Source organism: Aspergillus fischeri, genomic scaffold, assembly GCF_000149645.3.
Source record: "Aspergillus fischeri NRRL 181 1099437636266 genomic scaffold, whole genome shotgun sequence".
Taxonomy (NCBI): domain Eukaryota; kingdom Fungi; phylum Ascomycota; class Eurotiomycetes; order Eurotiales; family Aspergillaceae; genus Aspergillus; species Aspergillus fischeri.
Window position 1 is genome coordinate 333497 of NW_001509760.1, and position 23105 is coordinate 356601.

Genomic DNA, 23105 nt, shown 5'->3' on the forward strand with positions numbered 1-23105 from the left:
TTTGCGGAGGACGAGGAGGGAGCTGCAGAGACTGGTCAGTCCTTCATGCCTTCATGGCACTGCAGGGATTACATACATTTGCTGACCCTGAACCTGACGATGGACCGTCTGAGGACTTGTTATTGCCAAGAGGAGCGAATGCTGGCCCGTCCCGTGACGGTTTGACCAAGCCCTGCGATATGTCTTAGTTGTGGTCTCAATGGTTGATCAAGTTGTACTAATCCAAACTTACAGCGGCGTTGGTAGGCACATTAGCATCAATCTTGCGTCGGGAACCTTTGGGTGGATTGGGAACTGAGTCCGAGCTCCGAGGTTTAGAAACCTTAGAAGTATCGGGCGATTCTGAACCCGTACGCTTGCGCTTGCCCGGTGCGTTGCTCTGGTCGGGCCTACGTTTCTCAGGCTTCTTATCCTCGCGCGGCGGCGGATCGGAAGAGACCTGTAGAACCGGTACTTTGGGATCATGTCCTCCAAGCTGTTTCTGGCGCTGACGCTCGGTCCTCTGTTTCTTCATCTGAGCATGTTGATGCTCCTCTCGTGCAATACGAATTTTCTCTTTCTTTGGCAGCTCCCTCGCAGATTGACAGCGCTGTGCATCGTGTCCGAACTCACCACATTGCAGACAGCGTTCTGCCGTACAAACCATGCGTGTATGCCCTGAGCGCCCACATCTGTAGCAGGTGCCACGCGACGCCTCCTTCGCATCGATATTGTCACAATTGTGGGTCATATGAGCAAAGCTGCCACAGTAACCGCATGTTCGGGTATCATCCAAACCGTTGGGACCGCCTGACGGCAGGTCTGGCGGAGGTTCAATGGGAGTGCCCCTCCTAGAGACTGATGCAGAGATGGAGGACTCTGAAGTTGGCCGCTCAAGGGAAGCTGAGGTCGGTCTCGAGACGGGTTCGGAACCAGCAGCCTTGAGTGAGACTGTAGGATTTGGAGAGTCGGCGTCCATCATATCGATGTCCTTGTAGCCCGTAAACTGTGGCCGCTGAAGAATGTCCAGAATGTCACCGTCGGTATATACATTTCTTCGACGCGCATCCTTAATCAACCCATTCCAGAATTCGCCTTGCATCAAAGACTGCGAATTACCAAGAACCCATAGCGATGATTTGGCACGCGTCAGACCGACATTCATACGGCGAATGTCCGCCAAGAAACCAATTCCTTTGTTGGATGCTCTGACACAAGAGAAGATGATAACTTCACTCTCCCGACCTTGGAAGGCATCCGTTGTATTAAAGTCGACCATGTTGAAGATAGAGTTTCCGTACCTTGCGGCAAATTGTGTCTTCAACTCCCTCAACTGACCCTTGTACGGAGTAATGATACCTATTTTCCCACTGAAGTCATAATCGCGGAAATCGGAGATCAGTCGTTCGTAAAGTTGCATAGCCACCCGCAACTCCGCCAAGTTGATCAGAGAGTGACCCTTCGTTGTATTTTGATGGAGCCCCTGCACATCGAAGAAACGATATGGGCCAAGAAGCTCGCTCTGATGCCATGGACGAGCACGAAGTTTGGCCATGTTCGGCCCGTCCTTTAGCTTCCCGTCATAGAACGCAGCGCTGGGGTAAACGCTGATTTCTGGATGCATACGGTATTGAGTATCGAGCAGATGTACATCCCTTGGGTGGTTGGCCTGCATTCTGACGAACAAACTCTGCTCGTATTGGAACTTAGAAGCAACTTTCGATAAAACAGTGGGCGGCAGTTGCTTCGGGTCTCCAACGAGAATACATTTGGAGCACCCGTACTTCAGGGGAATAAGGGCACTGAGTTCGATCGACTGAGCAGCTTCATCAATAACAACGGTTTCAAATTCAATACTCAAGTTCTGGAACATCTCGTGGCCGCTACCGCTGAGAGTGGCGCAGATGACATGGGCGCCGTTAATGATTTCCTGTTGAATGCGTCGCCTATTCAAATCTGCATCGCGTGCTGCCGAGTGATTCTTGTCCCTCGCAGTGTCGATCTCTTGGCTAAGCTGCGTCTTCTTCTTCTTGAGCAGATCGAACTCTCGTTCCAATTCTTCTGGCACAGGTAAGCCCTGAGCTCTGCATTGATCGATCTTTGCGCGAGTCTCCTTGAACGCGGTATCCGCAGCTTTGTGTTCCATATAAATCGTCTGTAAGTCCCTTTGGCCCGAGTCTTTACGTGGATTTTGGCTCAACCGAGCGTTGACGAGCTCATCTAAGGTCACATCGAGAACATTCGTGTTGATAGCATCACTTCTGCCCAGACGAATGACGTTTAGTTTTTCGTGACGTCCGTGGATAGTTTTGACACCCTCCTTGAATCGCATCACCAACTCGTCGACAGCAGCGTTACTCGGAGCACAGACTAGTAGCTTTTTCGACGTTGTAGTTCTTACAGGGACCCTCGGATTTGCCACTCCCATCGGCCTTGAAATTGTTACGCCCTGGTCACCGAGAACATTGCTGAGAAGGGCACCCACAAGGGCGACTATCGTCTTCGTTTTTCCGGAACCGGGGGGCCCTTGGATTAGGGTAAAGGCATCGTTGTCTAGAGCAGATTTGATTGCCTTCGCCTGGGCTGGATTGACATTGTAGTTGTCCGCAATCGGTTTCAGGCTAGCATCGGAGTAGTGGAGAATCGGCGACGGTTTGGCCTTGATGACTTCCTCGCACAAATCATAATACTGCAGAGCCATGAGAGCACCATACTCTCGTTCAAGAGGAGTCAATGAGGTTATCTTCGCACCCCAGATTGTGACTCCAGGTCCGAGGGAATTGATGAAGGAGGTCCCGGGATTCACCCGATACGATATTTCAACTGTGCCCCTCTTCTTGTTGATGCCGGCAACCCTTGCAAAGCAGTGAGGGGCAGAAGAATCGGATGTCGGCCTGCTCGACTTAGAAAGAAGGACGATATCGGCTTCGCCGAGACCGAGGTCTTTGACCTCAAGCGACGGTAGAACTGTGCTGACTTCGACAAATGAGTCCACGGAGAGACGAGTGGCAACCTTGATTTCGAATGGTCTAAATGTTCCTTCCTCCTTCGTCGAGTTGAACCCTTGCCAAGCTTCCAAAATCAGAAGAGGCTCGAACGTTTTCTGGTACTCGATCGGGTCTCTGAAAGTGTTCGATACCAGGCTGTAGTCAGTGCGACCAGAATTTGGCGGAAGATCACCATTTGCAAAAAAGTCCCAAGCGAGGATTGTACGATGCAAAGAAGATAGATCTGGCGCGAGCCGTGCCCGCATATCTTTCGCAGAGCGCACCTGCTTGATCTTTTTAACAGGGCCCTGTTGCTTCAGCGATAGTTTTTTACTCTCTTCATAAGCTTTGATTGCGTCCGGCTTAGATCTTGCCTTCGGCCCGAAGAGCTCCTTATCGAGTTCGTCATCGCTTTCCGACTCGGATTCTGAGCCAGAAGACACCATCATACTTTCCTCGGTAGTAGTATGAACTTTGCCTTTGACCCCGATACCACTCAACCCGGACCCTTGTTCAGCAGTCTGTTCCCCCACGCCACGCGCAGGAAGATTCTTCTTCAAACGTGCAAGCTCGGCAAGGTCACGCTTTCTCTTGGCTTCCTTCTCCTTCTCGCGTTTTTCACGGAAGGACTGAACTGTCACATTAGGTTTCAAGGGTGCAGCAGAGGGTTTGGGAATTGCAGGGAGGGCTTTGGCCGCCTTGTCCGCTCTTCTCCTAGCTTCAGCTACAAGCCTCTCTTTATTGAGCTCAACAGACCGCGATAGCTGCATCAGAACATCGTCTGGTACATTGTCTTCATCGAACTCATCTTCACTGGTTGTTTTGGCTGGACTAGGTGTAGCGGAGACCTCGGCTGGTTTGGCAAACGCGGTGATCATACTCTGTTTCTTGAGGCTAGCGGTGGAAGCCGTCACAACAGGTTTCTTGTAGTATGCCTCGAGAGCTCGAACAAGCTCTGCTTTCTCTCGCAATGTTAGGATAGTCTTGATGGTGGACTTGACCGCAACTCCTTCAATGAAACTTAGAGCATCGTCTTTAACAGTTGTCACGCTAAGTTCCCCTAATCGGCGAAGCAGCTTTGCTACCAGTCCTACCAGCGTAGTTGCCAAATATTCATCTTTCAGGCGGAGCCATTTGACCATCGCACTCATGGTCGTGGTTGGAGACTTCAAAAGATTCTCTCGAGCAGAAGCCTCCTGGCTGGGATCCGCATCGACAACAGCGCTCAGGAAAACACCGTACTGGTCGAAAAGCAGGTCCGCAAATTGAATCGTGTCCCTGCAGAATTCCAGCATTACAGCTTTGTCATTACCCCTGAGATGCCATGCCTCAGTTTCATCGAAGATGGTGCTTAACGCTTGCCAGAGATACTCCCAAAGCTTCTGGAGGGAAAGGATCTCTCTCCGATCAGCAAGCTTACGAGTTCTGAGCATTCCTGTCTGACTGTCACAGAGGATATCAATGATATCGGTTCCGGTGTGTAACATTCTCGGCGCAGAAGCAAACGTCTTCATGTTTGAGATCCGTCGGAAAGACCAACTAAGTCCGTACATCGTCGTTATGAAAAAGGACTGTAGAAGATGAGAGATCGCATCCCTTCTAGCTGACTGACCGCTCATGTTCTTGATGAGGTCGACGGCAGCTTGATAGGTGTCAAGATCCGCTGCGAACAGAGCAGAGATCAATGCACTACTGGTATCTTGGCTCTTGAACAATTCATTGAGATGCTCAGGCTCGAAATCAGCAAGGCGCTCGATGATTTGACATGAGAGTCGAGTTAGATGGCCGTAAATCAGGTTAAAATGTGTCTTCTCCGGACTTGACTCGCCCTTCGTCGGAAATGTTTCCAAGCCAACCAGGGGCAGTATACCAAGCAGCGCCGAGGTCGAAAGCGCAAGATTATCCTCGTGAAGGTTCCTGACAACAGCATCCCAGATAGGAGCTGAGTAGGTGCTTACGCCATGTTGAAGAGAATTCTGCCGTAAAATAACTTCGTAATCGCTCTTCAAGGATTGGCACTCAAGGGCCAATGTATTACGGATGACGTCCATGCATAAAGAGGATATCTCCTCTTGGCGTCTTTGCTCCACTGCGAACTTGGGAGGCTTCAAAATTGTCTCGATATTTGCGCTCACAACTCCCATGGTCTCAGACAACACGATACGCGCCACCGAGCCTCGTGAAGATTCATTGTCAGTGAAGCTGCGAAGTGTTTGAAGTAAACTAGCCAGTCCAACATGAAAGCAATGATACCGAGCCAAGTCCGGGAAGCGCGGATTTTGGAGTCGGTCAAGGAGCTGATAGACGAGAGATCTGCAGGCTGAAGGTTGGTGCGCGCCCTTCAAGGACGACATGAAAGGATCAACCCAAGAGAGCATATCCTTCAAAGCAGACTTCTCGTAAGGCTCCCCCTCGCTGATTTGCATCAAGAACGCCTCTAGCTGAGGGTTATAGAAAACGAGCTCGATGATTGCTTGAGGGGAGATCGTTTGCATAGCATCCCAAAAGTCCCCTGGGGCTTTTTCGAGGAAGATCTGAATCGTGTTGAGAAGGAAACGCAGGCCTGGAGATTGAATCCCAAGGTGTTCCACAGAAAGACGGCACGGGTCTATTTCAAGCGCCCGTAGATGATGCGTAATCTGGTCCTTATCCAATCTCTTCACTACAAGTTGCATGCCACGCCAAAGTCGCTGGATAACAGCTATCTGAGGCGGTTGCTGAGAGGCTGTCTTCAACATGTCGAGAAGCCCTTCTTTGATCGCCCAGTCGAACTCAAGGGCGGTCGGGGGCCGCGAGTAGCGCATCCAGGAGTGAATAGCCCAGAAGCTTCGGCTCTGTTTGGAATCAAATAAGAATCGGGTGACAGCAGGGACGTAATCCGAGACTTTGAGACTACGTTTTGTTTGGATAAGCCGGAATGGCTCGTCGAAGTGCTCCTGCAGAAGAGCGTCATTGCGAAGCATGGCCTCGCAACTCAGACTCTCAAAGATTGACAAGAGCGATGCTCGATCCAACACATGAAGCCCAATCTCTTGAGGCGGGACTTCTTTCAGTTTCGCTGTCGCCATCGCCAAATTCTTCGTAATCCTCTTGACGTCCCAATCGTCGAGCATGCGGGCGAATTTCTCGATATCCTCATCATCGTAATTCTCCTTAAGCTGCTCCATCAGCCAGATCTTGCCCGTGTAGTACTGTTTGATGCAGAGGTCGCATTTTTCGAGCGCATCGTCCAATTTGCGCCAGATCCAAGTCTGCAGCTCCTCAACGCCCTCCTGGTTATATGCCAATATGCGCATGCAGGAAAGAAATTTCTCTCGCCGACTGTTGGCCTCAGCCACAAGTTCCGCTGCGCTTTTTCCCGTATCGTCTATCTCGTTCGGGTCGTCGTATCGACCATGGTCGTCATCGTGTTGTCGAGGGCACAAAATATGGACATTGTCGGGAAGGGCTCGCAGCTCCCTGCAAGTACAAGGGTCATTTAGTATTGCCCTCAACCCATCAGAATATAAAGCAGAAATCTTTTCTTCCATTGAGAAAGGTTTCTCAATACTCACCCGACAATATCCATGAAGTCCATGGTCTCACGCCCGACTACTCAAGTCTGCTGCTGCAGATGAGGGGCGTCCGCGCATTACTTCTTCAAAGACCGATATTTTTGGTCCTCGTATTGTGACGGCAGAGCGCCTCTTTTTGAAGCAAACTATCTGTGCAGCGAGTGATTTGCACTTGCCTACTACACCATAGTTACTCGTGGCGACAGCACATTTAAGAGATAAGAGAGGTTTGGCAGGGCTCAAATCCACCAATATCAGTGCAGAGCAAGAAAATGTGAATGACAGCCCGAGGCAGAACCCTTCGCCTGCTCAAATAACTCGCAAACAAGGACATTCACTTGCGCCTCTTCGCAAATCGAACAGCAAACGAAGAGCCAAATGAGGTTGTTTGAAAGGTGCAAACGATAGTCTAACACCGCTTAATCTCAGAAAAGGCAAGTACCTCTTTTACAACAAAAAGTGAGCCTGAGTTTCCTCTGATTGGCGAAACACAAAGGCGGTGGGCGTAGTCTGTATGCCACTTTACGCGTTGTAACGATCAGTTCGAGACGCGCTTCTCTCGCAGTGTTTCCGTTTTTAGGAGCATACTTGATTAAAATAGACAGCGTCGATGTGATTAAATCAGTCACAGCTATAGAGAACACGATCTTTAAGACCCAGCTGAAATTACTAGAGCTGGGAAATCCGGAACGATACTCCATGAAAACTTTCATGTACGAGCAGGAAGACTTGGACTAGTACGAAAGTTCATTGAGCTGCTTCAATGGTATGATTCGGAAGATATGGTAAATACATAAAAGCATGACTGATTCCTACTTATGCCTCGGTTCCACGTCCTGTTCTCATTGCGTTGAAGGTGCAGAAAGAAGGGAGACGGGGAAAAAGGGAAAAGAAAAGAAGAGAAACCAAAGGCAAGAGCTTCAGACGATGGTGGGAATTATAAGAAAAACAACACATAAGAGAGATCGACTCGATAGACCAGCTGTTGGGGCTCTGCATCCAGGAAAATGCTTTTGTACAAGAAGGCATGCAACTAGATCTGGCGCAGGGCCAGAGGAATGCAAGTATAAGAGAAATCAAAAGCAACAAAACCCTTGTGAAGGTAGAGAGTGTGGAAAACTCAAGAGGGAATAGATCGAAAGAAATGTGCGCCGAGCCACCTGCCCATTCTGTATAACCGAACGCCTTCTATCGGGGAATAAACAGCAGGCTATAAACAAGCAAGAATCACATCGAAGAGAATGCAACGCCGGATAGGGTGCATCGACTAAAATCGACCAGAAAGTCGTGGGTAACGTTGCAGCAATATAGGACCGAGGATGAAGAAGTACTTATTATACCTGATATGATGGTGGGTCATGGGGACTTTTGAGCGGGCTATGGGGACTCTGCGGCACCGGTATGCCCGTCGCAGAATCGACGCGGCTCAGCATCGCGCCCGAATTGAAGTCGGAATTTACCTCGTAACTCGGCCGGACTCTGTCAAATGAATGACGGGTGCGTTGGGCGGACTGCACTGACTGAGGGCGAGGATGTTGCGTAGTGTCAAAGCTGTAATTGGTCCCATTGCTACCGTTCTGGCTCCGCGGATTGTGAGTATGAATCGTGGGAGCGACCGACGGCGGGTAGATCTGCTGATCGTCTGAGAAGGGATCCTGTTTCATACTGGACTGGATTGGTTTACCCAAATCTGAGGAGGCGGCCGATCCATTGCTCAGGCCACCAGAAGTTGCGGCGGCCTTCGGGGGAACAAACGCCTCGTATTGGTCCAAATACTTGAATTTACCTTGCGTGACCTGTTCACGAATGATGTCCACATCCCGAGGAAAGAAGACCTTCTGCACGGCTTTGACGGTAAAGCGAGGAAGAAGGCATATTAACACCGTCATAAGGAGAACAACCCAGAATGACAAAGCTCCATAAACCTCTGCAGCAGCTTTGTAGAATTGAGCCGACGCGGTTGTCGAAGAGTAGATCCCGGTCCAGAAGAATATTAAGAGAGAGCTGATGACATTGATCAAAACCGTCAGCCAGTCCCAACGGTAGGTATTCATGAGGATGTAGGTGTTGCTAGCAATGACGGCACACGAAGCCACAAGGACACCCATTCGCGTTCGGTCGTTGATATTCAACCCGTTGGAATGTACGAAAGTCGCGGGGCTAAAAAGGAGGTATGGCATATAGAAACATATGACCGACTGGTAAAAGCCATCGAGCATATACAGCCTGAGTGATGTCAGAAGGAGCTGGAACACCGGGAAATGAGAGATAAATACCAGAATTTGGTCTGCGACCATTCCTTTCGCTCGATGCCCCTCATATACAGCTGAGGGACGGCAAGTGACACCTTGTCGTCAACGTCCTGATCGAAGATTCCCATCAAAATGACGGGCAAAGATGTGAAAGCAACGTTGACCAATACAATATATGTATAGTCGAAGAGGTACGAGCCGTCGAAATCATTGTAAAGCGAGTACCAGAAGAGAGCAATGGTCCAGACCATATTCTGTGTAATTGTTCAGCATGATGTGTGGCTCGCGACAATCGATACCTCACTTACCTTGTAGAAGAAGTTTGCTATCGTCTCGCCCATGCGGCGGTAGGACCACCGACCATGCACAAGGATCAGGCGTTGGAGGAACCTGAACTGGCCTATAGCATAGTCGGAGGACATAGCCGCCTGTCTACCTTCTTCACCAACGATACCAACCCCGACGTCGGCTTCTTGAATCATGGCGACATCATTGGCCCCATCTCCAATCGAGAGAGCCATGATATTCAGGCCATTCTTGACTAAGCGGACAACCGCCGCTTTCTGGGCGGGACTGACTCGACAACATAGCACGGACTTGCACTGCTTGCAAAGCAGAAGGAATCTTTGCTTCAGCTCATCAGAGAGCATGAGCTTGAGTGTATCGCCATCGATAACTACCGCGTGCGTTGCAGGCGGTGGCCTGTGATCCTCTCGAGCAGCGATGAGTTCCTCGTCGGAACCAGTTAATCCGAATTTCCGCAACTGCTCATCAATCTCTTGAGAGGCTCGCTGCGGTTGATCCTCGGGGATGTTGAAAACAAGGAGTTCCATGTCGTTCGTCAGAAGGTTACACGAGAAACCGATATTGATGGCAGTTTCAACTTTATCACCAGTCAGAACCCACAGCTTGATCCCAGCATCGGCTAACAGGGAAATAGTATCGGGAACGCCATCCTGAAGCTTATCCTCGATGGCTGTTCCACCGATAAGCATGAGCTCCTGCTCAATCTCACTTGAAACCTGCTCCAGCTTTTGTTCACGATCTGTGAGTGCAGCTGCAGCAATGTCGTGTTCTTTGCTCCATGTCCGATACTCCTCCTCACTGAGGATTCGCTCTGCCACGCACAGGGTTCGCAATCCTTCACGCGCAAATTCCTCTAGATGCTCAGCTGTCTTCTTCCGAAGCTCTTGTTGCTTGCCACGAGCCAGGCGCGAGTATATGATGCTATCCGCGCCCTTACAGAAAAGACGAATGGTGCCATCCGGCATACGGATGATTGCACTCATTCGCTTCCTCGTGGAATTGAACTCGAGGGTATTGAGTACAGTATAGGTTCGCTCCTCGCCCATGACATTCAGAATGAGGTCATCACCTGATCTTCCGAGGAGAGTGAAGCCGCAATCACGAGCAGTGCTCACCAGAGCGGCCTCATCAGGGGACTGCGCTTTGAACTCGATTTGGGGGGGATCACCAGGCGTCTGCTCTGTGATTACTGTATGGCATAAAGCAAGAGCAAGCATGAAATGTTCCGTGGCTTGCTTTTGAGCTTCACCAGATTGCCCTTCCAAGTCTGCGACGTAATTTGGCGCGATGAACGTCAAATTCTCGTCACGCAGATATGGGTTGTCGTGGATTCGGCGGAGCATTTGAAGCATCTTGGTAGTATCGGCGGCGATTTTTTCTCGTGCTTCCGCGGCCACCGTGTCGGCATCGCCTCCTTCACGTCTGATCATACCTACCTGGGCTTCTGTAAAGGCCTCGCCATATGAAACTCCGTTGATAGTGCACTTCTTGAAGTCCATCACATTCTGCGTTAAAGTGCCAGTCTTGTCGGAGAAGATGTATTCGATCTGTCCAACATCATCCGAGATGTTCCAGGATTTAGGCACGCAGGAAATTCCCAGTTTCTCGTAATACATGAAGACATCGCTGTGAATGAAAATAGCCTGACACGTGCGAACTATCTCGAGGGAGATGTAGAGCGAGATGGGCACCAAGTTCTGAAACAGAATCAAAGCCACCCAGAACGTGATGATGGCAGTGACTACCGGAGTGCTTCCGTAGGAGCCAAAATCGAAGTAGTTGAGAGATCTGTCATCAGAGCCCCATGCAACACCGTTGACAACTGCGGAGACGAAACACATGGCAAACAGTAGGATAAAATTGTAGATGACATTCCAATTGAGCGCTTTGGCGAGCTTAGCTCTTTTTGTCGGCGTCACACCGGAATTGAGCATAACCTTGGTCTCGTCACCAGTGAAAATGACTACACCAAGCGCCCATTCAGTGTTGCGTAGCGAACACCCACGCAGAAGCATATTGCTGATGGTGATAGGCTCCACCATCTCTCTTCGAGGTGCATCCGGATAGTCGGGATCGCGTTGATCCCAGCGAAGTGCACCATTATAGGCGTACAAGTTCGGATGCGGAGCCTCGCTGTCGATCAGAAACTCGGCCTTTTCGCAATCCCTAGCATGCCTGACCTGACGACCACAATTCAGAGCTTGACGGACCTTGAGATTTGTCTCGCCATCTAAATTTTTGGTCTCCACGTAACAAGCACCATCGGGATCTGAAGTCGAGAGAACAACAATATCGGCAGGAATAGGGTCTCCGTTGTATAGTCGAACAAAATCCCCAACCTGAATATTTTTCCAATAATCGCGCTTGAACCTAGCCTTGCCGATTGTCTGCTTCGACGGATCCACCACACTACCACCTTTTCGCGGCGCTGTCACGGGTGATGTAGCTGCTTGTACACTGTCTCGATTTCGCTTGTCCGGATGAAGGAATTGATCCGAATCACCAGCAGGTAGTGGCCAATCTGCGCGGGCCTCCGGGGAGGGAGATGGAACAGGAGTCATCTGAATCGCGTCCTCTTCCATACCATGGTCACCTCGTTGCGAATACACAGACGCTCGCGGGGTTACAGTCGTCAAAATTGAGGCGCGCCGTTCATCTTGAAACATTTGCGGTACATCCTTGTTTTTCTTCATCAGACGCCGGATCCATCGGTATGTGGAGATAGTGGCGCGGGTACACGCTTTCTTGAATCGACGCCAGAGAGAAATTTTGTCCTCAGTCGAGTTCACATTGTTCCACTCGACTAGGCGATAAACGGGAGAATTATTCAACTCGTTGTCTAGGACGGTACGGCGCCAATCTTCGATAGCGTCTTTGATGGATGTCGCGACCACGATGACGATCAAGGGAACTGTGTTGAGCGCGGGGTTATCTACACCGAAGATGGAAAAGAACTAGACAGTCATGTTAGCCTCAAGAGCAATTGACCTGCGCTGGCTTCGGCGGCCCGGGAAGGAGGACATACACCGAGGATAATGATGAAAAGGAAATAGATGTTGGCTATGTTGTGAAATTGAAACCAAATATTTTTCGGGACGAAAGTCAACGGCGTATATTTCGCAGTTCGAATCTTGTTTCTAGGATACGACGCTTTGATTTGACCATCTTCATCTCTTTCGGATTCGGGTATTGGTATGTTGAAGTAAACCCTTCGATTACTACCGCCTTGACCATCTTGGTCGCTTTGAGTATTCGAATCCTCCGTGGGAGGTAGAATGCTGCCTCGCTTCTCATTCTTCGCTTCAGAACGCTTATGCAAGCGATCCATGATCGAAACACGTTTCCGTACACCTCCGGCGCCGGCAACTCTTTGTGTTGCCCATCTCTGGCGTTTCGTCGGCTTCGAGACATTGCTGCTAACTTCGCGAACCTCATTCCCGGGGTCAATGGAGTCCGGACTCAAGAAATCTGACGCCATTTACGCAGCTTCTAGCCCTTGTGAGGAGGGCATAAACCGGGGGTGACCGTGTTGTATTAGGACGGCGGAAAGAGAGCATCCGCTCCAATGAGCCGGATCTCGAGAGTGTCACCAATCCACAAAACCTTCGTTGTTATCCTCGACTCAGTAATCCAAGATGGACGCGGAGACAATGCTGCTAATTGTGGCCTGAGTTCGCAGGTAGCCAGTTGTTGAAGCACGTCACGATGAGGCGGCGGACTCCAAGGTGAACCAAAGAGACCCCCAACACAAGGACGATACGGCCGTACGTAGAAAGGTCGGGAGAGGGGGAAGGTATAAATCAAGCGAAGCGATAGTCCATTATTCAGAAAAGGGAACAACAAGAAATATATCGACAGTATGAGTCGACAAGGATCGCAGAGAAAGGAACTGTTCCTTTCAAGAGAAAAGAGGAAGATTAATCAGATTGGTAAGATGGAAGACACCAGTGTCTGGGTAGCCGGCAATCTCTCCTCGGAGACGGGGGGAATTGTAAGGTAGGTATGGTATTACGGAATACGGAGTCCTGGTCGATACATACCTTAGCTCACCAGGCGGAACGCAAGGCTGGGCATAATTGCTGCTTCGTCAGCATACAATAGCTAACTACCTAGCATAAAGACAGGGTAAAATAAGCCGGATTTCTTTATTGATAGCGTAGGCAGGAGATTCGGGTAATTATTGTTCAGGAGGTTATGTTCTCCCCATACATCTTGTACTGAGCACTGGAGGCAGGTTCCTAATGCCTGTGCATGAGCTTTAGAGATATTGTACTCCACATCTTAGTTCTCCTGCATAGTTTCTACGCGACTTCATTATTCCTTCACAATTACCGTACGGTAAATTACAGCGCTGACGTACAGGCCCATCCGTGCATAACCTCGAGGCCTTTCCAGCCTTGCTGCAGACTGCAGAGTCACTTATCTGGTTCCCATCAAAATTTTTCTAATGGTGGCGGCGAAGATAGATACTGGGTGCGGATTTCCGGCTTGTCGGGATGGCGAATAGTTTAAATGTGCTTTATAATCACAGATCGGTCTTGACTCGATATAACGCATGTAGGACCTTATTGACGGTTGGATGCCACCGAATCTAATCCGAAGTACGATTTCGGAGAGATATTGTACCTTAGGCCCTTAAATCCGGACAGATTGCAGAGTCATCAAAGGCAACTTTAGTACGGAGTACTCGTAACTAGTCCCTTGTCTCTACCCTACCTGACCATACCCTACCTCAATTAAGGATTTCAGGCTGCGGCAGGGCCGGAGTGTCGTCGGAAGACACGGCATGCATGTACTCCGTACTGTGGCATGTCAAACTAATGTGGTCTCGATCATCTCGATCATTTTGGCCACGAGAGCTTGAGGGCAATCTCAATGCAGTTATTGATATATTGTGTTGTTTGTCGTATTAATATTGATATATTACTAGTAGTATTAGCGCTTACGTCCAATATGAATATCCAAAGAGCCACCTACGGAGGGGGAGTTTGAAACAGGCTAAAGCCGTCGGGACGGCACAAAATGGCACATGCCTATGGCATCCGGTCCACATTATTTATTATCCATCCATATTTCCATCGCGGAGGACAGAATTACAATTTACAGGAGTAATTTTTATTTTTACGCACCTGTAACTGCAACACATAAAGTCATGCGTATATACATAGTACCTAGGTAGGTCTAGTTTATCTATCCAGATATCTTGACAATGCATAATGTATGGACAGATCCTTCTGATCAATATCGTAGATTGTTTGTTTTGATCCTTCCATGAACAATTAATAGAGATAGATACCCCTTAAGGTCTTGGGTGTGTTGTTTTGCTTCCGTACCCGGCCGGACCTCTCCTTTTCAGAGTCTTGGCTTGCTGGCCTGGCTTCTACTTTGAAGGGGTTTGCCCTCATTTAACTTGGTCAGATTGGCTGTGGCTCCCTATTGCGTGTCGTGAGACTCATGACTCTCATGCCAATTGTCCTATCATTTTCCTTTCTCAGGGGAAAGTACGAGAGGTACCCAGGTGATCATCAATATTGTTCTCGAAGAGTCCTTAAGTGATCATTATGTCAAGTGTTTTGACTTTTGACTAGTGAGCTAGTTAGTTATTTGTATGAAATATGACTAATCTCACTAATGCTGCATTGACGCGGTCTCTCACCTTTGAATTTCGGGAGCGCTGCTTAGATGTGTGTATATTTATGCTCACTAGCTCTGCAAATTTTACAGTACGTTCCATATCTCCGAATAGGACACTGTAGTCTACTCCGTAAACATCCTGATAGAGAGAGCAACAGATATGAGTTGGAGAAAAATGCTGATATTTGACACTTTTGCAAAGGTGGGCTGTGGGCTCACTGCGTCAGTAGTGGATCCGCGTCGGTCAGATCAACCGTGAACTGCTGTGGAGAATAAAGTGCATGGCCAAGTCAGATCGACACCATGGCCCCTTGGGGCAGTGGTTATCCTCCTAGTACCATGCCTGATTGAAGGGGCATCTGCCCTTAACAGGTAATCAGCCTTTCAATCATGAAGGTGCATACTTTGTGCTCTGTATGAAATGAGTATATGCACTCGCACTTTCTTTGCAGCTTGTAAAGGAATGATAGATGAAAACTTGCTTCAGGAGTTTTATGTTGATTCGAAACCTTTCTTCGGGTTGCTATTATTTTGATCGACACTAACATGTGGTTCAGCTCAAACCTATCATTTTCTGAGGTTCATTCACTCATCTATAGAGGCTAACTTCCGGATATTATTTACTGCGCAACCCTTGCGATAAGAAGTGACTCAACGGGATGAATGCAGGAAACCTAAAGTCAATACGAAGTACTCCGTACGGACTGGAGCGTATCTAGTGTTGCGTTTGGACATTCATCCTCCCACATCAAATCTCAGCCCCGACTCCTGAGGTACAGTGGGGTGCAAAAAGTATTCGAACCACTCCTGCCTTACCACCTACTATTCTGCTGGCAGAAAACCATGAAACGCGTACATATCCATTACTTCCCTAGGATATCAACAACCAAAATGGGCCGTAAAGGCAAAGAATAACCGGGCGAAGCCATTGGTATACGAAAAATAGTTATAATGGAAACAAAATTCTTCCTGATTAGGTTTAGCTAATATTAGGCGGTAAGGTAGGGGTGGTCGAATACGTTTTGCACCCCACTGTAGTTGCAGAACCTAAAATTGGAAATATCAAGCTTTCCTGCCAGCTCTCCAACTGCATGATAGCGAGGCAGGCGCTTGAAATTTCTCTCATAATGATATATATGCAGTCATCATTGTCGCGGCTTACTCATTGCGGCCTAAAGTCGATATCGAGTGTGCATCGCCAACGGAGAAACGCAGCATGGCTGTGCGAAAGGGCGAGGATATCTTTAATATTAGCCACTATAACACAAGGCTGGACTTGATCATGTACTCAATACTTCTATTCTTGTGGGCTCATCGACAAAGGCGAACCTCTCACACCCTTTACCATCTAGTATCACAAGCGCTCATATAGACTGTCTTCGACCCTGTCTGATAGGGACTTGTCTTGTAATGCAATGCATCACATACTCGATCTAAAACCTGGGTTGCGTCGCGCTAGCTGCCTCAAAATAGCATTCTCAACCATAGCCTCGTACAAAGCAACGAGTCTTAATAATCCAAACTATTTTACATGAAATTTCGCAAAGATTGATTGATTGATAGATATCGATGACTCAGCGTCATGTGACTTCGCGAAGGGCAGCGCGCGCTCAATGCGTGTCAGGCGTCGATGCGGAGCAGATAAGCCGGACATGTTCAGTTGCCCGTGCAGGCTGTGAGGTGATGTCAATCTAGAGACGTCTTTGGATGAAAACATGTCCCAGTCGCGCAGTATTACAGATTTCTTCAAGCGGCCAGCTTTTTCGCTGACAAAGCAAGACATTCACTCTGATAGCAAACCAAGCGAAGCTCTTACTGCGGCACCACAGTCTTCACCCCTCACCGAGCCCTCATCGTCATTCCTAGCAAACAGTGACCCTCCAAAAACACCAGATGGACCAGCCTCGCAGCTGAAAGAGTCTTTGCAATCATCGGTACAGGACACCTCTCCAAAGCCGATACCTCACCAGAGTTTCCAAAGCAGTAACGGGACCGTTGTCGGCGACCCTTCTTCAGGACTAAGTTTCAATTCATCTCAGCGAATCATCAAGAACGGGAGGGAAGTTGTCATTAGCTCCGATGGAGAGGATACAGACTCGATAGTTTCTCTCGAGCAACTAGAAGATCCTCTGTTGATGTTCATGAAACCCAACCCAACGGCCGCAAGCGAAACGAGAGAAGCCGAGAACAGTGTTGGCGACTCAGAGATGGCGTTGCGTTCGCAAAGGCTCAAAGATACGAATAAGGCTTCGAATGCCAAGTCCTCGAAAGACTCGGTTCCGCAATACAAATTCTCACTCGATGATCTTGTGACTCAAGCAGTAGATGATAACGAAACCGAGGCAACCATTGCAAGATTGAAAGCTGTGCGCGCGGATGAGAGTTCTTCGAAACCCGACACTCCTCCTAGTAGGCAGTTAAATGAAGGAATGTTGACATCAGCACTCGGTGATCAGGATGATGAGCTAGGATTACAACGTCTACTTGATGCCGTCAGAAGAACAGAGGCGCTTGAAATAGAGAAATTCTGGTCATTTTTCAACTACGAGGCAAAAGCTCTTCCTGCCTTGGAATTCCCGCGAGAGTCCATAGCTCCGGGAACATATCTGGCGGTACTGCGAGGTTTGTACTTCATCTGTCTTCGGCTTCTGGCTCCGTTTCTGGCGGTCCTAACCAAAACGTAGAACCAGAATCGAGAGAGCGAGCCTTCCACTCTGGCGCTCTTGAATTCGCTCTTTCCAGAGCATATCTTTCCGATGAGCTCATTTCTTGGATCTTCCATTCGGGTCAGTATTTATTTGTGGTGGAGTAGTCCGCATTGCTCACTTCATTCAAGTGCCTTGCGAGCCTCGGGAAAGCCTGAGGCATGCGTATTGCAGGCTTCTAAAGGTGTGTAGGCCATCCGTTCATTTTTGCGATCATGTATGACTTACTAGATGACTTGTTAGCATGCTGCCGCTGAACGCGTAAAATCCCTGTTTCGACCAGACGATATCAATAGGCTCTTTCAGCGACTGGGCGCCAGCCCCAAAGCGCTGGATATTTCTGAACTGGTTATCCCAGAACCAGCACCCCAGAGTGAGATTCTCGGTGATTGTCTCCTATTGCTTAAAGTCTAACAACTCGCAGACAGTCAGTCGCGAGAAACACCTCAGCATCTGGCGTGCTTGCTGTCTGTCTTGGAATTACTTCGCGGTGCCGCAGAACTGTACGTTGAGTTTAGCTTGCTGCAACGGTCACGCTTACACTGCAATAGATTTGCCGACGATACCAGGGAACATCTACTGAATATTCTCTTTCGTCTCGCGCTCGACATTTCCGTTACAAGCAACGCTATCGTTTGCTCAGACTTAGAGAAGACTATTACGGCAGTTATGGAGAGCGTCCCCGAGGACACGGCTGATAGCTTGGTGAGATTCATAGCGCTTTGGGGCGTAGCAGCACCCACTAACTGAACTTCAAGTTGCACCGTGTCTGCATAACTGCCTACAACACGTTCAGAGACTCCGTATTGCAGAGTCGCCTTCTGAAGCACATCTTACCTACCTCAAGTCGAATCGCAGCGCTGAGGTGCCGTCTCGCACTGGCCTTCTTAACGAGCGACCCAGCGCGACTGACTGAGGCTCCTGACGTGATGAGCGATCTGAAGATGATTATCAACCTTCTGAAGGATCGGCGATTTAACATTAACCTATATAAAGGAAAAGGCAATCCTGAGTATGACTACGGAGAACTCAGTGCAGTGACAGCACTCCTCAACATTGCTATTGACTCGGGATGGTCTGGACTGACATTTCCAACAAGAGAGGCCGAGAAAGAGTTTAATGCCGATATTGACAGGCTTGCTGATCGGGTCAAGAAGATCTTCGTGTCGATTCAAGACTCAGGCGCGTCTCATCTCAAACGGACTTTGGCGAAGGAGGCCCTCGAAACTTTGCACTACCGCATTATCTATTCTGTGAGGTCGAAACCGCCTCCGAAGAAAACGTTGTTTGGCCATTTCGGGGCTGAAGATGGACGCGCCAAAATTAATATGAAGCAATGGGTAGGACCGAGGAGTGGGGAAGACAAGAAAGATACCCAGATGCCTATTCGAAGTCATGAACATCCTTCTTGATCTTTCAACCCTATCTCGAGACGACCAATCCCTCATTCCAGACCCTAGTCGATCACCGATCTCCCTCATTCCTGTTCTCGGTCGTGATGAGCTCCATCACAAGCCTTATCGGGTTCGAAAGGCTGTTTTCGAGGTCGCACAAAACCATGCTGATGGGAAGACTACAGACCATTGCAACAGCTGCTGATATGGGCCCGATGGAAAGCAGAGTGGCGATACCGTGCAAATTGCACCCGGTGTCCCTACTGAGCTGTGGGGAAGAATAGGGCTTTCAAGAACCTAGAATAACGACGTGATGATCTTTATGCAGCCTGGCTTTGCCATTGCACTTGTATCTATTGTATAAAGAGCAGTATATATCATCGCCCATCCCTGCTGGGATAAAACAAGGGAAATAGAAGAAAGAGATTGTATACAAAGCTATGCTGATTCCGAATAACAAAGTTCAAGAAAAGGTGAAGGATGGACCACAGGTTATACGGACAGAAACAGTGGGAAATAAAACGACAACAGTGCAGCACTTGCGAGCAAGAGAACCTCACCCTTCCTAATCATAAAACTTCCGGTTTGCGTTCTTTCCAAATAGTGTCTCTCTGACGGCAGGCAGAGCGTCAATCTCGAGCAAACGCAGGCGCTCCTCGAAGGTGTTGTTGATCTCAATCTTGCCCTGACCGCCAATAATGTATACACCGCCAGCGCTAGAAATGACCAGTTAGAATGATAGATAATCACCAGAAGGGAAAGGGCGATAGAACATACGATCCTTCGGGCAACGGATCGGCCTCGTCCAACTCTGCCGTCGCTTCCTTGCCAACAGTGCTCTTGAACTCCTTCAACGCCTCTTCAATTGCCTTCTTGACCGCGCTGAAATCCTTCTTCCTTGCCCGAACGGATACCTTGTCCTCATTCAAAGCGTACAGGCCCTCGAGGATCAGCCCTTTGAGCACGTTCTGGTATTTCTTGGCATCCTTGGACGCAACGTTAGAGATCTTCTCGCGGGCTTGCTGGAATAGGTCGTTGAGGAGCTCCTGGCGAGCGGAAAGGACACGGAGACGAGTACGATTGGCGAGAGTGGAGCGGGTGATCTGTTGGGACATGGCAGCCTGCTTGAACTTCTTCTCGTAGAGGGAGTCGATGGCGGCGGTCTCCTGGCGGACAAGCTTCGACTTCTCGATTGCGAATTCTTCGTCGGCCTTGAGTTGGATTTCACGGGCCTTCTCCAGCGCTTCTTGCCGGATAAAGGCCGTCATCTTGCGGAGCTCGCCCGCAACCTGTTCGTAGACTGGATGAGCTCGGTGAACCTGCATCCATGATCGGTGCCATAGCATACCTGGTCATCGGAGAGAGCATGGCTTTGCGACATTTTGAAACCCTTTTGTGTCAAGGTTCTGGTATTAAGGACAAAGGAGGTTGAAGTGTCGGAAAGTCCAATGGTGGGGAGTTGAGCTTTCTGATGCGGAGTGCTTGCTGGATAGGCGACCAAGGAGCTAAGGTCAGCAATGCTACTGATAGGGTCCCACAATGAACAAGCTGCATGCAGATTGGGATCAGACTAGACAAGAGATCACGCTTACCTTTCGGAAATGTTATGAAACGTCGGGAAGGGGAGATGTGACGCGATATCGATACTACTGCAGAAGGGCAGGTGGACGGAGAGGGTGTTGGCACTGGCACGAAGCGGATCTGCTGACGATCGGGTCACTTGTCTTTGTCTTCCCGCCGCATGAGGTCAGAACCTCGTCTCAGACCCAGTGTTGGCTCAATATTAATTTAAGTGTTCTCAGTTCCTGCGTCCGCTCAGATTTGGATATTATTCAATTATCATGGCGCCTTTATTTGGATAACTACTGAAAGCTCCTCTCATGCCCTGTTGTTCTCCTTCATCCCCCGCTTGGCGACCAATGCATCAGGATACCCGACCATGGGAAATCTTGGTGACCTGTCGCCCCAGGGTAGTGTCGCGGTATGATTCAAACTACCTACTCCCCATCGAAATATCGCTCAATTCTTCTACTGACACCGGGATGCAAACAGGTCGGGGTAATAGTCGGCTTGATTTCGACCAGTCTCCAAGCCATCGGGTTGACACTACAACGCAAATCGCATATACTCGAGGACGAGAAACATCCCTATGACCTACGAAGACCACCATATAAGCGTCGAAGATGGCAGGTGCGCACATGGACTTTCTCTGGACGCTCGAATGACGGAAGATCTGATCCCCTTTTAGCTAGGAATGCTAATGTTCGTTGTTTCGAACATTGTGGGGAGTACCATCCAAATCACTACGCTTCCGCTTCCAGTGCTCTCAACTCTCCAAGCGGTTAGTGTCCTCTTTTCTTCTGTAGCAGACGGTAGAGATTTGCTAAGCCAAGCGATAGTCGGGCCTGGTTTTCAACACGATCTTCGCCACTTTAGTCCTCGGTGAAGCGTTCACCAGGTATTCCTTTATCGGTACGATCCTGGTCTGCATTGGTGCAGTCTTGATAGCTGTATTTGGCGCTATAGGGGAGCCGGCGCATAGTCTGGATCAGTTGCTGGAGCTCCTTCAGCGACGCAATTTCGTACTCTGGATGGTGGGGACAGCCGTCATTGTGCTGGTCATTCTGCTCGTCTCAAAATCGCTCAAGCTTCTCGCCTCTCCGCACCGCTCAAGGCATACAAGTATTCGGCATACCTGTACTCCGCATATACCAATGTCCCCGAGCCGTGTAAGGCTGATTCGTGGTCTATGCTATGGTCTGATCAGTGGCATTTTGTCGGCTCACTCCTTACTTTTAGCGAAGTCAGCTGTCGAGCTTCTTGTCCGAACGATTGTGGATCGTGTGAATCAGTTTAATCGATGGCAGTCATGGGTGATTCTCCTCGCAATGATCTCCCTTGCACTGACGCAATTATACTTCTTACACCGTGGCTTGAAGTTGTGCAGCACGAGCATTCTGTATCCTTTCGTGTTCTGCATCTATAACGTCATCGCTATCCTGGATGGTTTGATCTACTTCCGCCAACTGTCCCAGCTGGCGGGTTTCCACGCTGGCCTGATTGCTCTCGGAACGGTCGTTCTGCTAAGTGGAGTGCTTTGTCTCTCGTGGCGATTGGACGTTATCGACAGCCATGCGTCTGTGACCGTTGTTGGCCCTTCTCAAACCGGATTGGGTCCCGGTATGGCTGTTCTTGAGGAGAACCCGCATTCTCCTCGTGAAGTTGGCGGGGAGGACGAAGAACCGCACATCGGAGAGCGACAGCCTCTCTTGCAGGCATCCCACCCGCCGCACGGATCCCCTCATCGACGGACACCCAGTTTACCTTTGGTTTCATCGATTCCTCAACAAACTCCCTCTGCTGACATTGACCCGGCCTCCATCTGGGCTGAGCTGGATGACTCGGACTATGAATACACCGGTACGGGTCCCCTCTGGCAACCCCGTCCTCGAAGCAGCACCCTGAGGGAGAGTGTACTCCGTGGCCCTCGGCACTCAACAATTGGCGCAGCCGGCCAATACGCCTCGACAAATCGTAGACACGCTCGCTCAGTCTACGAAGGACACCACCAGCGAAGAACTTCAATCCCGGGGCCCGACAATCGACAATCTCTCCAAAAACGAAGCACCTATTTTGGCCCTTTCCCAGGTAACCACCCAAGTCGCTCCATCGGCTACGGCACATCGGGTGAGAGCGAGCGCGAACGTGGACATGAAGGATCGAATCACCTCATCTCATCGAGTAGCGGCCGCGAACCGCTCCAGCTCTCCGCCACTCCATCCAGCGACGGCCCCCTTACAGGCTCAAGAAACGCCTTAGCCCAAGCCTGGAGAAATGGCCTACAATATCTCTCGCGGTGGAGAAGACACCGCCCACGCACTGGATCCGACTCACACGATCCTCTACTTGACTCTTCGCATTCCCCTTCAACATGACGGCTGAAAAGCCTATGCTACTATTTCTCGCATGTTGTCTAGAGATTCCGGCCATTTGATCTCATTTCAGCGATTTCTTGGCCATGGCTGTTTTCCTTTTGTACAATACCCCAATATATACTCAGCAGTGCTTTTAGTCTGCTTGTTTAGCTTGATTCATAGGAGGTATCAAGTCGAATTAGTCTGCATTGGCATCATGTGACAATCATACCTATTTGGTAACAAAGCTGTCACTCTTTGAGCTTGGCTTCATCATCCATGTGGGTATAGTACCCACAGTAATAGCTGTATGAGGATCTACAGGATCAATGACAACCTATCGTCCACAGGGCAGGTGCTAATGATCAGAGCATAATGTA

The 23105-nt window shown here is 49.4% G+C and overlaps 5 protein-coding genes across 5 annotated transcripts; 2 read left to right on the forward strand and 3 right to left on the reverse strand.

Annotated features, from left to right (window-relative positions):
* Positions 1–217: 217 nt before the first annotated feature.
* NFIA_048270 (putative tRNA-splicing endonuclease) lies at positions 218–6543 on the reverse strand (the record flags this gene model as incomplete). Its single annotated transcript, XM_001257386.1, has 2 exons — positions 218–6425; positions 6521–6543. 2 exons carry the CDS (start codon positions 6541–6543, stop codon positions 218–220), a joined length of 6231 nt encoding a protein of 2076 aa, XP_001257387.1.
* Positions 6544–7854: 1311 nt separating this feature from the next.
* NFIA_048280 (phospholipid-translocating P-type ATPase domain-containing protein) lies at positions 7855–12556 on the reverse strand (the record flags this gene model as incomplete). Its single annotated transcript, XM_001257387.1, has 4 exons — positions 7855–8746; positions 8797–9026; positions 9081–12032; positions 12104–12556. The coding sequence occupies 4 exons, from the start codon at positions 12554–12556 to the stop codon at positions 7855–7857; spliced, it is 4527 nt and encodes a 1508-aa protein (XP_001257388.1).
* A 3871-nt stretch (positions 12557–16427) lies between these two features.
* Positions 16428–18333, forward strand: NFIA_048290 (uncharacterized protein; the record flags this gene model as incomplete). The annotated part of the gene is made up of 7 exons (XM_001257388.1): positions 16428–17334; positions 17397–17498; positions 17549–17601; positions 17661–17790; positions 17842–17920; positions 17969–18122; positions 18214–18333. 7 exons carry the CDS (start codon positions 16428–16430, stop codon positions 18331–18333), a joined length of 1545 nt encoding a protein of 514 aa, XP_001257389.1.
* A 1043-nt stretch (positions 18334–19376) lies between these two features.
* NFIA_048300 (H(+)-transporting V1 sector ATPase subunit E) lies at positions 19377–20192 on the reverse strand (the record flags this gene model as incomplete). Its single annotated transcript, XM_001257389.1, has 3 exons — positions 19377–19527; positions 19589–20100; positions 20160–20192. The coding sequence occupies 3 exons, from the start codon at positions 20190–20192 to the stop codon at positions 19377–19379; spliced, it is 696 nt and encodes a 231-aa protein (XP_001257390.1).
* A 558-nt stretch (positions 20193–20750) lies between these two features.
* NFIA_048310 (DUF803 domain protein) lies at positions 20751–22630 on the forward strand (the record flags this gene model as incomplete). Its single annotated transcript, XM_001257390.1, has 6 exons — positions 20751–20792; positions 20864–21001; positions 21060–21152; positions 21211–21493; positions 21611–22231; positions 22350–22630. 6 exons carry the CDS (start codon positions 20751–20753, stop codon positions 22628–22630), a joined length of 1458 nt encoding a protein of 485 aa, XP_001257391.1.
* Positions 22631–23105: the final 475 nt, after the last annotated feature.